We start from the raw sequence: 16,310 nt of genomic DNA, 5'->3' as shown, positions 1-16,310 counted from the left end.
TTCATTTGGTGGCCCCTAGTTCTTGTATCATGGGAACAAGTAAATAACTTTTCCTTATTTACTTTCTCCACATCACTCATGATTTTATATACTGCTATCATATCCCCCCCTTAGTCTCCTCTTTTCCAAGCTGAAAAGTCCTAGCCTCTTTAATCTCTCCTCATATGGGACCCGTTCCAAACCCCTAATCATTTTAGTTGCCCTTCTCTGAACCTTTTCTAATGTCACTATAAGTGTGAAGGGAATTTGAAACTTCAACATCTTATAACACCCAGGGGCCGCTTAATCAGAAAAGGCTGAGAAGCTCTAAAAGTGCAATTCAGTGACAGTAAATTTGAAAAATATTATTTTATTTACCATCATTATAGGTTTAGATACTGACATGTCTGGATTTCTGAAAACAGAGAGAAAGGTGAGTGTATTCATACAACAGAATGCATGTCAACAGTTTGATTTGATTTAATTAGCACTTACAGAATATTTTCTGGGGAAACAATGAGGTTCCATGTTTTGAATATTTAAAGCAAAAATACCAGATTTGGCCTAATCCACTCTCTAGCACATGTTCTTAATACAGATGCATAATATAACCAGGGAGGGTGCAAGGATGTTTCGCGCCCTAGGCGAAACTTCCACCTTGCGCCCTCCCCGAGCCCTGTGGCAGCTCTCCACCCTAAGGCGTCCCTCTCCCCCCGTGGCAGCTCCCCACCACACCCCGCCTTGAGGCGCCCCCCCTGCAGCAGCTCCCCCCTTCCGTCCTGAGGTGCCCCCCCCCCCCCGCGGCAGCTTCCCCCGGCCCGCGGAACTGTGTGGCAGTTCTCCACCCCAGCTCACCTCTGCTCCACCTCCTTCCTGAGCACGCCGTTGCTGCTCCACTTCTCCCGCCTCCCAGGCTTGCGGCGCCAATCAGCTGTTTGGCGCCGCAAGCCTGGGAGGGAGAGAAGCAGAGCGGGGCGGCGTGCTCAGGGGAGGAGGCAGAGCAGAGATGAGCTGGGGCGGGGAGCGGTTCCCCTGCGTGCCGCCCTTCCCCCCTTACTTGCTGCAGGTGGCCCTCCCTGCACCCCCGTGCCCCAGCTCCTCCTGCCTAAATGCCGATGGCGACTGGGGCGGCTGAAGATCCTTCCGCCGCCAAAGGACCCGAAATGCTGCCCCCCAAATGCTAGTGCCCTAGGCGACTGCCTAGGTCGCCTAATGGGTTGCACCGGCCCTGAATATAGGTTGAAAGCAGTTTGGTGATGGACAATATCTTACTGCAAGAGCTGTGTCTGAAGCTGAAATAGACATGAACTTGTAAACAGTGTGGCTTTCTTTAATGGGCCAGAATCACTGTTGATCTAGATGCTGAGGCCCTAGGAAACCTCTCCTGCTGGCAGACTTGTAGTTACTTAAAGTGGTTGCAATTTTCCCTTCAACGGGTGTGTAGTAATCCAAAAAGTTAGCTAAACTTAGAGCTTTTCCTGATTGACAAACCAATGATGGAGGCTGCTGGTGATAAAATGGCCTAATTTTGCTTGAGGAGTGAATCATTCTCTAGAACCTTGGCCCTTGCTGGTTCAGAGAGATGCATTTTGCATCTCTTTTGTCTGTGGTGTTGAATCCAAAGATTCCTGTGTTATCACGCATGCTGTGTGAATCCTTGCTTATGATCACTTCACTAGCATATTTGTACTTCTGATATGAATCTGTAATTTGTGCAAGCCATTTTCCATAGAAGAGTTATACTCTACAGTCAAGTAACAAAAGACAAAGTCTGTGCCACATACACAGATAAATAATTTACCATTGATTTTTTTTTTTTTTTTTAGCCACAGGTTATTCTGTTTATTTGGGAGGACTAAAGACACATTTTTTTCATACAAGGATTGCCACCTTGTTTAAATTATATAAAGTGGGTGAAGCAAAATTTGCATCCAAAAGAAAGCTGTTAAAGTTTCATATAAATAGAATTTACTTTCTTCATAGATTCTGAGTGAGATTAACATTTGGAAAATAACAGAATCTTCTAAAGTTCCCAACAGAAAATACTAAAGACAATATAGTGAAACATATATCTTGTAACAGATTAAACTATATGAGTAAGTAATCATATCATAAACAAAGCCAGGAGATTCTTTTCTTTACAGTACATACTAATATTGATACACCTCTACCCCTATATAACGCGACCCGATATAACATGAATTTGGATATAATGCGGTAAAGCAGTACTCTGGGGGCGGGGGAAGCTGCGCACTCCAGCGGATCAAAGCAAGTTCGACATAACGCGATTTCACCTATAACGCGGTAAGATTTTTTGGCTCCCAAGGCCAGCGTTATATCGGGGTAGAGGTGTACTAACAAATTTCATCAAGTAAAACTTCCCTATATTTCAGAGTTGATTCAGTGGAATAAAATTCAATATGAAAGTTCCTGAAACAGAATGCCAATGATTAATAGTCTCAAAGGAGGTTGTAAAACCTAAAGATACTAGGAGAACTAGGAATTCCAGTGTCTAGGGAGAATTTCCAGAGATGATATCTGACAAACTAGTAGGAGTAAAAGGCTCCTTTATATTGCTTTAGCTCCTGTGAGTTTGCTTTTTCTTGTACCTGAGACTCCCAGTTACTATAGTAAATTATATTTGTTCGTATTTTCTGATCTCTTGCACTATTTGATGAACAGGTCAAAATGGTCCAGAAAGAACTGTAGCAAGAGAAACTGATAGCCATTACAGTCTTCCCAGCACAGACACCTTGACTATCTCAAGCTTGCCAGTTTTGCAGCTAGAACTGTGAAACTTCAAGACAAATTGTTTGTCAAGATTTTGTAATTTAATAGAACATTGACATCCTTAAACAAGTCATATTTGGGTTTTACTGATTTTGACAAAGTAGTATTCCTGACTGTTTATTCTACCATTCCTCTGTTTTCTGAGTTTCCTTATGCCCTAGTATCTTGCAGTAATCTTTATTCTTATCTCACAAAGGTTGCCCATTGTTGGTGTTTCATAAGCCATAATTCTTCTTCAATTAACCCTCCTGCGCATACACTGTATGGGTGCAGGATCAAGCCCTTTTTTGCAGTAACTGTGAATTCTCCATATTATAAAATGCATCTCTTTAAATTGGATCAAATTATCTTTTCAGTATCCCTCCTTGTCTCAGTCCCTTAAACTGTTGTATAATTATAACATTTTAAGTATATTCTTAGTCTCTTTTGGAAATCATATTTATCATATGACAGTAGTAATTTTCCCGTTACTTAACAAATTTGTTTCTCCTCCCTCCTAATTTGCCAATAGATCTTTTAATTTGCATCCTTGGTTACTGGATTATATCATAATGTTTAAATTTAGTCTCTCTAAAGGACTGCATGTTCCAAGTTTGTTCTTAAAATCCATAAATTGCTATGAAGAAAGTTCTTCTCCTCAGTGATCTTGTCCTCTTGTTGTTTTATTATACTTTTAATTGACAGTGTGGTTAATCAGATTTATATTGCTAATATTAAAATGCTGTTGCTCTATACAATTTTGCCATGTGTTGGCAACAAAAGATTTTAAAAAATCTCTTGAAAGAAATTTACCCTAAAATACAATGTTGGGGCAACAGTATGAGCAGTGAAAAATACAATGTTGGTAAAAACTGTAAGCATGTCAGTCCTCTGAGGTACCTGGTTCAGAAATTTCAGACAATCCTTCATAGGAAGGAGAAAAAATTCTGTATTTTCATTGATTGAAGAACAGGCACTGTCACAGTTCAGGACAACTGCACCTGTATTTCCCCTCAATGGTCCAACTAGGGCACCTGCTCTCAGGTTTCCAGCTCCCCAGTCACTGCCTTTCTTAGGTGAAGTCCCATGTCTCTCTCCCTTCTGGGGGTGGTATTTCCAGTCTGTGCAGTTCCCTGCCTTCACTCTGTTGTTCACTGCAGAGGCACTGGCAGGCTGCACAAACATACCTGCTTGTTTTCTGTTCAGAGACTGATAAGCGTTATTGTCAAATTATAAATTTCTTCTAAACAATTCTTTCAGTGTAAGCCTATATTATTCTTACGGTACAAGCACTACAGAAAAACCATATTAAAAACAGTAAAAGAACCTACACACACATTTATAAGCTTACCAGAGATTACCCCTACCACAACATGGGTTCTGGAGCAGTCCTTCCAAACCCACCGAAGGGGTTTCTTTTGTGGTTACAAGTTCATCACAGCTTCTGCTCAGAACAAGCACACAGTCTTATGGGCCTCAGTAGGCCCAGTCCTGCTAACCCTTCTTTAAGGATTGGGGCCCTCTGTGGACTAGAGGTCCTGCCCATTTGCTGGATTAGAAAGAAGGCCCTGAGCCAGTTTAAAACCAGGCTGTTTATCTAAAAATCATTTCTTTGTCTGTTGGTCCCTGGAGAATCCAGTTTGAACTAGCATATGTGTACCTTTCCAAGGGGGTGGTGTCAGAGGCAGGGCTGGCTCCAGGCACCAGCTGACCAAGCACGTGCTTGGGGCAGCACCTTAGAAGGGGCAGCCAATGTTGGGGTGGCGGGGGGCGGTCGCGGTGTTTTTGTTTTTTTTTGTTTGGCGGGGCGGCACTCGAGGGTGGTTTTTTTTGTTTCGGCCGGGCAGCGTGGGGAGTGTTTCGGCGGCGCGGCACGGGGGAGGGGGAGCTTCAGCGGCCCAGCCCGGCACTGGGGAGGGGGGTTGGGCGGCCCAGCCCGGCGCTCGGGGGTTTGGGTGGCCCGGCGCTTTGGGGGTTTGGGCGGCCCGGCGCGGTGCTCGGGGCGGGGGTTTGAGCGGCCCGGCGCTCCGGGGGTTAGGGCAGCACGGCGTTGCCCTCGGGGGCGGGGGTTTGGGCGGCCCAGCCCGGTGCTCAGGGGGGCGGGGGTTTGGGCGGTGCGGCGCTGGGGGGTGGGGGGGTTCGGTGGTACGGCACAGTGTGGCGCTCGGAGGGGGCGGGGGTTTGAGCAGCCCAGCGCGCCAGGGGTTTGGGCGGCCCAGCCTGGCTCGGTGCGGTGCTGGGGGCGGGGGCGGCGGTGCAGCGCTGGGGGTGGGGTTTACGGCGGGGTGGCGCTCTTCTTTTTTGCCTGGGGGGGCAAAAAAGTTAGAGCAGGCCCTGGTCAGAGGACAATAATGGAAGAAGTACATTAGCATCCCCCTCCTACTAGAGAAGGAACATACAATTCCACAAAACACATATATAATTGTGTCAAGGCTGGATCCCCACTTTGAACTTTAGGGTACAAATGTAGGGGCCTGCATGAAAACTTCTAAGCTTAACTACCAGCTTAGCTCTGGTTCTGCTGCCACCATTTCCCTCCCTGGGAAGCCTGAGAAACCTTTCACCAACTCCCTGGTGAGTACAGTTCCAACCCCCCTGGGATCTAAAACAAGGAGAAATTAACCATTCCCCCTCCTTCCTTTCACCAACTCCTGGTGAATACAGATCCAACCCCCTTGGATCTAAAACAAGGAGAAATTAACCATTCCCCTCCTTCCTCTCACCAACTCCTGGTGAATCAAGATCCAAACCCCTTGGATCTTAAAAAAAAAGGAAAAATCAATCAGGTTCTTAAAAAGAAGACTTTTAATTAAAGAAAAAGGTAAAAATCATCTCTGTAAAATCAGTATGGAAATTAACCTTACAGGGTAATCAAACTTAAAGAGCTCAGAGGACTCCCCTCTAGTCTCAGGTTCAAAGTACAGCAAACAAGGATAAACACTCTAGTAAAAGGTACATTTACAAGTTGAGAAAAACAAAGGAAAACTAACACGCCTTGCCTGGCTATTTACTTACAAGTTTGAAATAGGAGAGACTTGTTTAGAAAGATGTAGAGAACCTGGATTGATGTCTGGTCCCTCTCAGTCCCGAGAACGAACACATTCCCAAACAAAGAACACAAACAAAAGCCTTCCCCCCCCCCACCCCGCAAGATTTGAAAGTATCTTGTCCCCTTATTGGTCCTTTAGGTCAGATGCCAGCCAGGTTACCTGAGCTTCTTAACCCTTTACAGGGAAAAGGATTTTGGAGTCTCTGGCCAGGAGGGATTTTATAGTACTGTACACAGGACAGCTATTACCCTTCCCTTTATAGTTATGACAAATTGTAGGGGGGGGAGGGATAGCTCAGTGGTTTGAGCATTGGCCTGCTAAACCCAGGGTTGTGAGTTCAATCCTTGAGGGGGCCACTTGGGAATCTGGGACAAAATCAGTACTTGGTCCTGCTAGTGAAGGCAGGGGGCTGGACTCGATGACCTTTCAAGGTCCCTTCCAGTTCTAGGAGATGGGATATCTCCATTATTATTATTATTATTATTATTAATACAATGAAACCCCGCTATACCGCGATGTTTGGGGTCCAAAAAATTACATCGCGCTAAATGCGGGGTCGTGGTATAGTGGGGTTTCAAGCCCGTCAGTGGTCCCCAAGGCGGTGCATTGATGTGTGCCGCCTAGTGCTCCTAGTGCCCAGCAGGGGAGAGAAGCCGCGGCCCCGCATCGGCCAGGGACAGTGAGCACTGGCGCCCGCAGCCCTGTTGTTCTCTGTCCCCGGCTGGTGGGGCTGCGGCTCCTCTTGAAGCTGGAGAGAAGCCATGGCCCCGTGCCTGCCGGGGACAGAGAACAACAGGGCTGCGGGCGCCGGTGCTCACTGTCCCTGGCAGGCGCGGGGCCGCAGCTTCTCTCCCCTGCCTGGCACTTCTCTCCCCTGCCTGGCAGGCGTCATGGCGTTGGGGACCACTGGTACATACAGCACTGTATTACTGTATGTCTTAAACGGGGGCCAAATTGTGATCGCATTATATGCGTTTCGCATTATGGCGGGGCGCCTTATTGCGGGGTTTGACTGTACAATGGAAACCAAAGGTGTTACACCTAATTCAGTAAGGATTAGCTTAATTCAGTAACGTTTATCTAAATTCCATAAGGTTTGTTCAGGATATTACAGGACACTATTGTCAGTCTGTCACAGGCACATCTATTGGTGTCATGACGAAAATGACTATAAAACTGATGAAACTGCCTACAATAGCATGCAGCCAATCTGTGACTGCTAGTAGCAAATATCCCCAACAGGCAGTGATGGGACACTATATGGGGAGGGCTCTGAGTTACTACAGAGAATTTTTTCCCAGGTGTCTGGCTGGTGGGTCTTGCCAAAATGCTCAGGGTTCAACTGACTGCATATCTGGGGTCAGGAAGGAATTTCCCCCCAGGTCAGATTAGCAGAGACCCTGGGTTGATTTTTATTTTATTTTATTTTATTTTTGTTGCCTTCCTCTGTAGCATGGGGCATGGGTCAATTGAAGGTAAAACCAGGGTAAATGGTGGATTCTCTGTAACTTGAAATCTTTAAATCATGATTTGAGGACTTCAGTGACTCAGCCAGAGGTTAAGGTTCTATTATAGGAGTGGGTGGGTGAGGTTCTATGGCCTGCAGTGTGCAGGAGGTCAGACTAGATGATCATGATTGTCTCTTATTGCCTTAAAGTCAATGAGTCTAAATAACTATATTTACCCTACTTTTTGCATAATATTCAGCGTTGGATGTGGGACAAACTTTCTGCACCCTGTCAGTAGTTGCATGTGATTTAAAACAAAACATACATATATTGTATCTGCAGTAGTCCGCACTTCTACTATTTGCTTTGACTACATAACAATTTAATGTCGTGCTAAAAAAGGAAGAGAAATCATCCTGAGCATTAACATGGGACATGAATGCCCTGAGAACAGGATGAGACCTTTGATCTCAAAATAGTGGTAGATTTATTCTGCATCCTATCCTGGATCTTCAGTAATAGGGGAGTCAGCAACTTAATTCATTCTGCCTTTATGACTAAGGGTACAGTCTAACCCCTATTAAGGTCAATGGGAATTTTTCCATTGTGGAAATTCTTAGGGGTTTGTAGCTTGCTTTATCAAAAAATTGTAACCCTAATATTATGAGTATTAATGAACCGTAAAGTAAATGTACATTACATGTTTTTAGAAACATGTATCCATTTTTGTGAACATTTTTTCATTTAGATTTCACATCGATTAAATGATGAAGATGACTCTCCAGAAAGAAGCCTACTGTTAAGTGCAGTTGTAAAAGAGACATTAATGGCTCCAAAGGAATGGACACCACGGAATGTATTTCCAGGGGTTTTAAAAGATTGTCAAAGTGCCACTATGACCATTACTGAGATAGATATTACGGTAAAAGATAATTCTCTTGAGAAGTCTATACCTGACTTTATTTTATCATCAACATCAGAGAAGATTTCCAGGGAAACATTAACTGTACAAAGTATAATGGGTGATGAATTTGAAATTAGAGATTTGCTGAAACCAGTCAGTGATTCAGAGAGTCCAGAAATGATAAACCCCTTGCATGACACGTTACAGTGTCAAGGTGATGCTCTATCTGTAGATGTATCAGTAGATGAGAACAGCAATGTCCTGCCAATAGAGCTTCTGACAGCACTGAACTCCTTTTCAGAATTTGTAGTACAGCCTGTCTGTCAATTAGTAGGGAAGGAAAGAGAGCTTAATGCTGAAGAAGAACATGTGAGATCAGAATCCAGTATTTTCCAGATAGATGACTGCACTCAAATAACAGATAACAGTTTTGAACCTCAATTTTCTGTGAAGCAATTGGAAGAAATAAAAGCATTAACAGAGGCTCCATTTCAGTGTACTTTAGATGAACAAGTATGTACATGTTTTAATACCTATTTGAAATGTTTTGTGTATCTTACAATATTTTACTGAAGAGTTAATTTTTTCTAAGATGTTATTAGTCTTGGTACAGAATTATTGAGTCTGGAATTTACAGGTTTATTAGTCTTTTTTTTATTTAAAGTCTTCTAATCCTTTTCTACTTTTTCACGTCAGTTATTGAACTTTTTAGAATGGAGAAATCCTAGTAAACTTTGTCTACTTGCTTCATACTATTCTATGCTATGCAATGCTATCTGCTTGTGCGTTCCCCATCGTTATAGTATCTAAGCATCTCACAGATATTTAAAAATAGAAATAATCTCTTCTCAGCCTGTAGAATAACTAGCATGATTAGCTGAAAAGATTATTTTGTATCAAGTATCAGGGGGTAGCCGTGTTAGTCTGTATCTACAAAAATAACAAGGAGTCAGGTGGCACCTTAAAGACTAACAAATTTATTTGGGCATAAGCTTTCGTGGGTAAAAACCTCACTTCTTCAGATGCATAGAGTGAAAGTTACAAATGCAGCCATTATATACTGACACATGGAGAGCAGGGAGTTACTTCGCAAGTGGAGAACCAATGTTGACAGGGCCAATTCAATCAGGGTGGATGTAGTCCACTCCCAATAATAGATGAGGAGGTGTCAATTCCAGAAGAGGAAAAGCTGCTTCTGTAATGAGCCAGCCACTCCCAGTCCTTATTCAAGCCCAGATTAATGGTGTTAAATTTGCAAATGAATTTATAACCTATAACATTACTGTAACGTTATTGTAACAATTATAATAACATCACTATAACAGCCATGCTCAGTACATCATGAGCCTTCCAAAGACACCCGACATGACAAACTTTGCATTGGATACCACACAATCGTTTTACGAGGAATAACATGGAGGTGCTGGATGTTTCCCCAAGGTACAGAGTGTTACACCTCTCCTCTTAGTTTACTGCAGGAGGGTTAGTCACTGACTAGCTCAAAGGCAGTTTGTGTTATAGTTCTCCTGGCATCCAGCCATTAAGGCCGTGAGGCGGTATGCCTCGGTTTCCCCATTCACACACAGCAAACCAAATTTTTTATGGTTTTATGGTTTCTCTGCTGTGATAAGCTTTAAACCTGTTTACAGGTATTAGTTGAAAAGTAGCATTATCATAAGGTTTAACATCCGTGTCAAAATTCTTATCCCCAAAACTTAACATTAATACCAAAATTTTTATCACAGATGTGCGTTTACAAGTATCTTTATGATACCACACCCTCTGTTCAGATAGTGTAGTTTGAGGTTAGTTTGTTCATTACCCATGGTGTCCTTTGACACTCTCCCATGTAATCAGTCACTGGCTTTTCCTTCCCTCCATTGTTCCCCATTGTGTGGGCTCTTAATTTAATCATGTTTCTGGAATTTTGGTGCCTCAGGGTCTGGCAAGATAGGTGTTCAGGGGGATCCTGCACATTGGCTGGCCCTTTGGGGAGCGGTCTCCCAACCCCAGGACTGTATATATGCAGAAAATCCAGCTCCCCTTTTGGGGTTACCCAGTGTTTCCCCCTCCCAGCACTGAGTCCTTCCCTGCTCCCTAGAGGGCTGTGATCTGTGCTCTCTGGGCTAGGTGTGTTTACCCTTCGGTCAGATGCACCTTTTCCCAGCAGCTCTCCCATAATTGCTTTCTGTGTCTCACCAGCGTGGGGAAAGACACCCCCCTCTCTGTCAGTTGAGCCATTTGTATTCTCACAAACTACCACCTGGCAGTTTCCTGGTCCCAACTCCTCTGCTGTTACTGGTATTGGAGCTGCATCTTGATTTAAAGAGACACAGTTACTTTCCAAAAACTTATCAGAAATAGCATCCTGAAAAATTGGGACCTGGATTTGGGGTACCCTCTGCCACCTGTTTCTCTGAGGCTAACCTCACAGAACCAATATGATAGGTTTCAATTGCTTGGAGGGTTTCTGTGTTGAGGACAGCAGAACTAACATGAGCTATTGGTTGCCTGCTTCCTCTTAGCACAAGGTGCTACATTTATTCCTCAGGTGATCAGTGGAAATACACTGATAGCACCTTTTGGGCTCTTCTGCTTTTACAGGAGATTTGGGATGAGGGTTAGAGGAATGTTTATGGGTAAGAGAATGTTTAGGCTCCCAACCCCCTTCTCTCTTCCTAGGGGCAAAATGGGATCCTCCCTTTCCATCAGTTTTAAACCCCTCTTTCTGTGGCCTGCCCTCAATAAACGCCTGATTCTGCTAGAAGGCATCAGCTAAAAAAGCCATCTCATCCACAGACTTTACGTCTTTGTCCCATTACATCCCTATGTCCTCAGCCATCCACTTCCCTTGCTGGGTGTTCTTAGTAGTTCCAGGGCCTGTATAGCATGGCACACAACTCCAAGTGTGTTCCTTTGTGCAGGCAATATATTTGTAGAACTCCAGTTATTAAGTAATCTATTTATTCTAAGTCTCTATCTATCTATCTGTGCATGTATAACTTAAATGACATTTTGCTTTTAACACCACACACCATAATCCAGGCACAGCATTTCTTTTAATAGCTTGACTGCCAGTAGTTTGAAGTAATACTTTTTGTCACAGCTTGTAGGTAAGCAGAAGAACCAGGATTTGATAATTTCTGATTATTGCAATGTCGCCTCTTATGACAAACAAGCTGGTGAAGGAAATTCCGGTTCAATAGAGAATACCTCGGGTATAGAAACTACCAAAGCAACTTCTTGTATATTAAGGAGGTCAACTCGATTAAGAGAAAACTGCACTAGAAAGCACATAGATGAAGCTTCCAGTTGTTATAAAATGCTAGAAGAAACTCACCAAAGAATATATAGTAATGACGAAGAAACAGGAAATAAACTTTCATCTAAAGATTTTGGGTATGGCATATATAACATAAAAAGCTTACTTTTCTTCATGCATGAACTCTTTATCTCTCTCTTCCAATTTATTTAATAAATATGAAACTTACATGCCACTCATTCCTCATTTGTACTATGTAAATGTTCATTTAAGTTACCTGAAAGGTGAAGATTTTACATTTTCTTAAAAACACTCAAGGTCATATTCTGCATTGATTTATACTCCATACAATCCTGTTGAAGTTTGTGTGATTATGAGAAGTATGCATCTGCACATAATTATAAACCTCCTTTACAAATTAAATGTTTACTTCTAAATCTAGTATAAATATTACATTGTTTTATAAAGTGGTGAATATTTTTATTCATTCTGAACAAATCTCTCATCAGTAGAACACAAGACTCTGCTTGTAAGGACAGCAAAGAACAGCAATCAGAGCTGGAAGCCAGTACATACCAAGGATCAACTATGGATGTAAACAGCGAGGTTGAGCAGATGAGGAAAAGCCAAAGGCTTGCAAAGAAAATTAGTAAGAGATGATTCTGACATTTATTTGCCAGATAAGTTACTCTACTGTTGAACTGATTCAAACAAATGTACTGAACCAGAAAAGTATAAATTTGTTGGATGGTATTTTCAAAGCCACTGAAATGTGCATTTATGAGCTACCTTTTTTAAAAACTTTATATACATTAGTTTTAATAATAATCTACGATACTTTGTACCAGTTTTTATTTCACTACTTACAGTACGGACTCTAATAATTGACTTGCTTACACACATCCTTCATAAAATTTAAGAAAAACATTCAGGGGTGGAAATCTAATTTTGTAACATTATAATTGAAATGACTGAATATTCTGAAACACCAAAACAAAACAAAAAATAGATCCAGAGTGCAAATGTAAGTCCTACAGTCTGATTTGCAAAGGCAAACTCTGCCTGTGCAGAGTCTCTCTGAAGTCAGTGTGACTCAGCATACACAGGAATTCACCACCATGGAGCAGATTGCAGGTTTCAGTCTATTTTATGTATTTTTATGACCTCCATCACAGTTATATCTGTGCACCTCACACTCTGTGATATATTTATCCTCACAACACTCCTGTAAAGTAGAGAAGTCTTATTATTCCCATTTTACATGTGAGGAACTGAGGTGTAAAGAGACTTGCTCAAGGTTCACAGGAAGTCTGTGGCAGAACACTGAATTGAACCTGGGCCTCCTGACTCCTTCGTCCCCTAACAATGGAACCCTAATTACTTTTAAGATTGGAGTGTTATAATTATTTTCATTTATGCAAGTCCAGTTTGGCTTTAACTGTGTACTTAATATATTTAATTTTTTTGAAGGTATACGTTATATGAACTATAATAGTAGTATAATATAAGTTGTTAATTATAAATCTATCACTACCCAGCATGTTGCTTTCATGAAGGGTTGTCAGTATTTCCACTATAACCATGCTTATGATGGGTTTTCTAATCAGATGACTAATATTTATTTAAAATAAAGTCAGCAACAGGTTTTCATTCAAGAGCAAAATGTTTTTTTAAAAACAAAATGCTCAAAATAAAATGTATTTTTCTGTTTTCATCATGATTGGCTGTAGTTATATGGCCAAATCCTATTGCATAGAGCAAATTAATGTACGTCAGTGTTCACCAACCGGTCAATCGCGATTGACTGGTCAATTCTGGAGATTCTACCAGTTGATCGCAATCTCTGGCTGCAGCGGGGCTGCCACTAAGGCAGGCTCCCTGCCTGCCCCAGCCCCACACTGCTCTTGGAAGCAGCTAGCATGCCCCCATGGCCCTGGGGGAGGGGGAGCAGGGGTCTCCATGTGCTGCTCCTGCCTGCAAACATCTCCCTGGCAGCTCTCATTGGCCGGGAATGGGGAACTGTGGCCAATGGGATCTGCAGGAGCGGTGCCTGCAGGGAGGGGCAGCACGTGGAGCCACGTGCCCCCCTTAGGGGCTGCAGGGGTGCATTGGCCCCTTCCGGGAGTGGTGTGGGGCCGGGGCAGGCAGTGAGCCTGCCTTAGGCCCACTATGCCGCCACTGACCAGGAGCCGCCCGAGGTAAGTGCGGCCTGCGGGAGCCCGCACCCCAGCCCTGAGCCCCCTCCTGGAGCCAGCACCCCATATCCCCTCCTGCACCCCAACCCCGTGCCCAGGCTCAGCCTGGAGCCCCATCCCACACTCCGAACCTCTTGCCCAGAGCCTGCACCCCAGAGCCTCGGAAGGGACGGGGTTGCACTTACATTCAAGTAAGTCCTGGGTTGCACTTACATTCAAAAAGTGATCTTGTGTGTATAAAGGTTAGAAACCACTCATGTACATGGACTTTCCTCCATTTCAAAAATATCAAAAGTTTGAAGATTGGAATCTTTAGCCACAACTAGCCAGGCTGCTTGTGCAGCCTGCAACCACAGAATATGGAGAGGGGTAGCTCTCTACTCCCACATGAGCAAAATTTTAAGCTATTGGAGCTGCACAATGCATGAACCATGCTCGTGCCCTTGCCATGCCTCCTGCCTGGCCATAATCCATCCCCATCCTTCTGCCTTCCAGCATAGACAGCAGCCCTGGAACACTTCTCCACAGCACGAAGGGAGCATGCAGAATTCCCCACTGTTGGTAAAGTGTAGTCTTGTGCCCCAGTACAGTAGAAATGGTTCCACTGCATTTGAATCCTTCCATGGGTGCATAATGGAAAGCAGGATTTGTTCCAAAGTATAATAATAGTGTTTGTTTCTATATTTTGTTTTGTAAACTTAGAAACATACGTAAAACACAAAACATAAAATAATTGCTAATAGATGTCATAGGTTTGGTAAGGAAGAGAAGAGTGACTAAGCAACTAGCTATATATTGACTGCTTTTCTTTCAAGGAACTGTAGCGCAGGATAGCAGATTTGATCAAACTTGTTGAAAATGATTAATGCACTTTGTCTAGAATGTAGACAGCCAAGAGTTTAAAAAAAACCCTGTTTAAAAGCCATATTCTTTCATTCTGTGCATTGAACCTATTTGATATCAGGAGATTAGTGCAAAGTTTATGGGGTTAAATAAAATCTTTAGTAAGTGAGATTGATGTTTACGTATTTTACTGAAGGAGCAACTTTCTGAAATGTCTGTTTTTGGCAGGTTAGTAGTTGGGCAAAAATTCCTGTTGACAAGATTTTTCTTCAGAAAACTTGTATGCTAACTGTAGTGCTGAGGCCAAAACAATAATCAAATATATTTTTTCAGTTTACCAGATCTTTATTTTATGTTTTTCAGCAAAACAAACCTCTGTTAAAAAAATTTCAAATACTGCACCTGTTGCCTCCATTCCTCTTTCAAAAATCTATCGGAAAAATCTTTTTGGTGAGACCTTACTGCATAAAGCTGTTGCTGAAGATGATATAGACCTTGTACGCAAAATTATAAAAGTTGGTGCAAATGTAAATACTCAGGATTATGCTGGTAAGTTTCAATTCCAGTTAAAAGATAATTGTATATCTTTTATAACAAATATATAAGCATAAGTGATAAATGTTAATGCTACCAGATCACAAACAGAAAGATGTTTTAGAGTTGATCCACCACTTTTTTGAATTCTTATTAGTTTAAGTCCTTGTAAGTTCTCACAAGACAGGTAATAAATGTGTAGACCTATATATGTAATATAGACATTACCTCAAAAACTCCATGTTAATGCACTGATTTTATACCCTTCTGGCATGCACAATCTGTAAAACAGCCCAGAGTTTGGCTTGATGGATTCAATCTTGTTCCTTTTGAAGTTAATGAGAGTTTTGCCCTTGACTTAAATGGGAAAAGGATTGTGTCAAATGTAGAGCCCAACCAACACTCTAGATATGTACTGAGGTATCTCCACCTTCGGGGATATGGTTGAAGGAAAAAGCTACTGTGGTCAACGGAACCTTAGTGTGTTTTCATGCAGGAAGTGATGGAAGGAGGATTGGAAAGCACTCGGGGCTGGATCTTCTATCCTCTCCCTCAGTTCACTCTACTGATTCAATAAGAGGACTGCCATACAGGGAATTCACACACAGCTATGGTCAGTGCAGCTCAGGGCTTACATACTGCCTTCATCTTTCCCAAATCCTCTTTCCTCCATTGAGTGGAATCGCTGCCTGGGTGGCAGAACGAAGGTGAGTGGGAGTGGGGCCTAGTTCCCCTGCAATGGAATACTCCTGGGGGAATTCTGTGCCACCTCACATGTGCAGAATTCATGTCCCCCCACAGATTTCTTTGCTTCCCCGCAGAAAAATGACTTTCTGAGGGGGAAGCAAAGGGCAGCCACAAGAGTGGTCATGTGACCCTCCCCAGCAGTATGTTTTGGGTGCCCAGGGCAGCTGGCAGAGAGAGAAATCACTGTGAGGTGGGGGCAGGACTGGGGAAGACCTGGCTAGTGGCTCCTACCCTGTGCCGGGCTCAGCTGCTATTCCGGCTGGGCTGGGGAGGACAGGACTTCCTCTTCCCCTGCACAGCATTCAGAGCTGGGTCAGATTTCTCCCCAGGCTGCAGGAAGCTCTGCAAACTCCCTCCCCAACCCCGCTCCTCAGCTTCAGGAGGAGGGATCCCTGTAGGGGGAGCTGCTCCCCCATCCGCCCAATCCCACATGCATCCAGATCCCCTCATGCCCAGACCCTCTGGCTGAGCCTCACCTCCCCACACACACCCAGAACCTCTCCTGCCAAGTTCCACTCCCCCTGCACTTGTACCACTGCGATGAGTCACCTGGATCCCCACCCCACCGAGCCCCAACCA

General features: G+C 43.4%; 1 protein-coding gene across 1 annotated transcript in view; it reads left to right on the top strand.

Annotated features, from left to right (window-relative positions):
* The window catches only part of ANKRD31 (ankyrin repeat domain 31), a 120,427-nt gene that overhangs the window by 13,307 nt on the left and 90,810 nt on the right, over positions 1-16,310 (top strand). Inside the window, 5 exon segments of the mRNA XM_054031607.1 lie at positions 369-412; positions 7,995-8,663; positions 11,257-11,549; positions 11,925-12,061; positions 14,814-14,999. Of these exon segments, the coding sequence (XP_053887582.1) occupies positions 369-412; positions 7,995-8,663; positions 11,257-11,549; positions 11,925-12,061; positions 14,814-14,999 (1,329 nt within the window).

This window comes from Malaclemys terrapin, chromosome 6, assembly GCF_027887155.1.
Source record: "Malaclemys terrapin pileata isolate rMalTer1 chromosome 6, rMalTer1.hap1, whole genome shotgun sequence".
In the NCBI taxonomy this organism is placed as follows: domain Eukaryota; kingdom Metazoa; phylum Chordata; order Testudines; family Emydidae; genus Malaclemys; species Malaclemys terrapin.
This window is presented reverse-complemented; position numbering and strand designations above follow the sequence as displayed.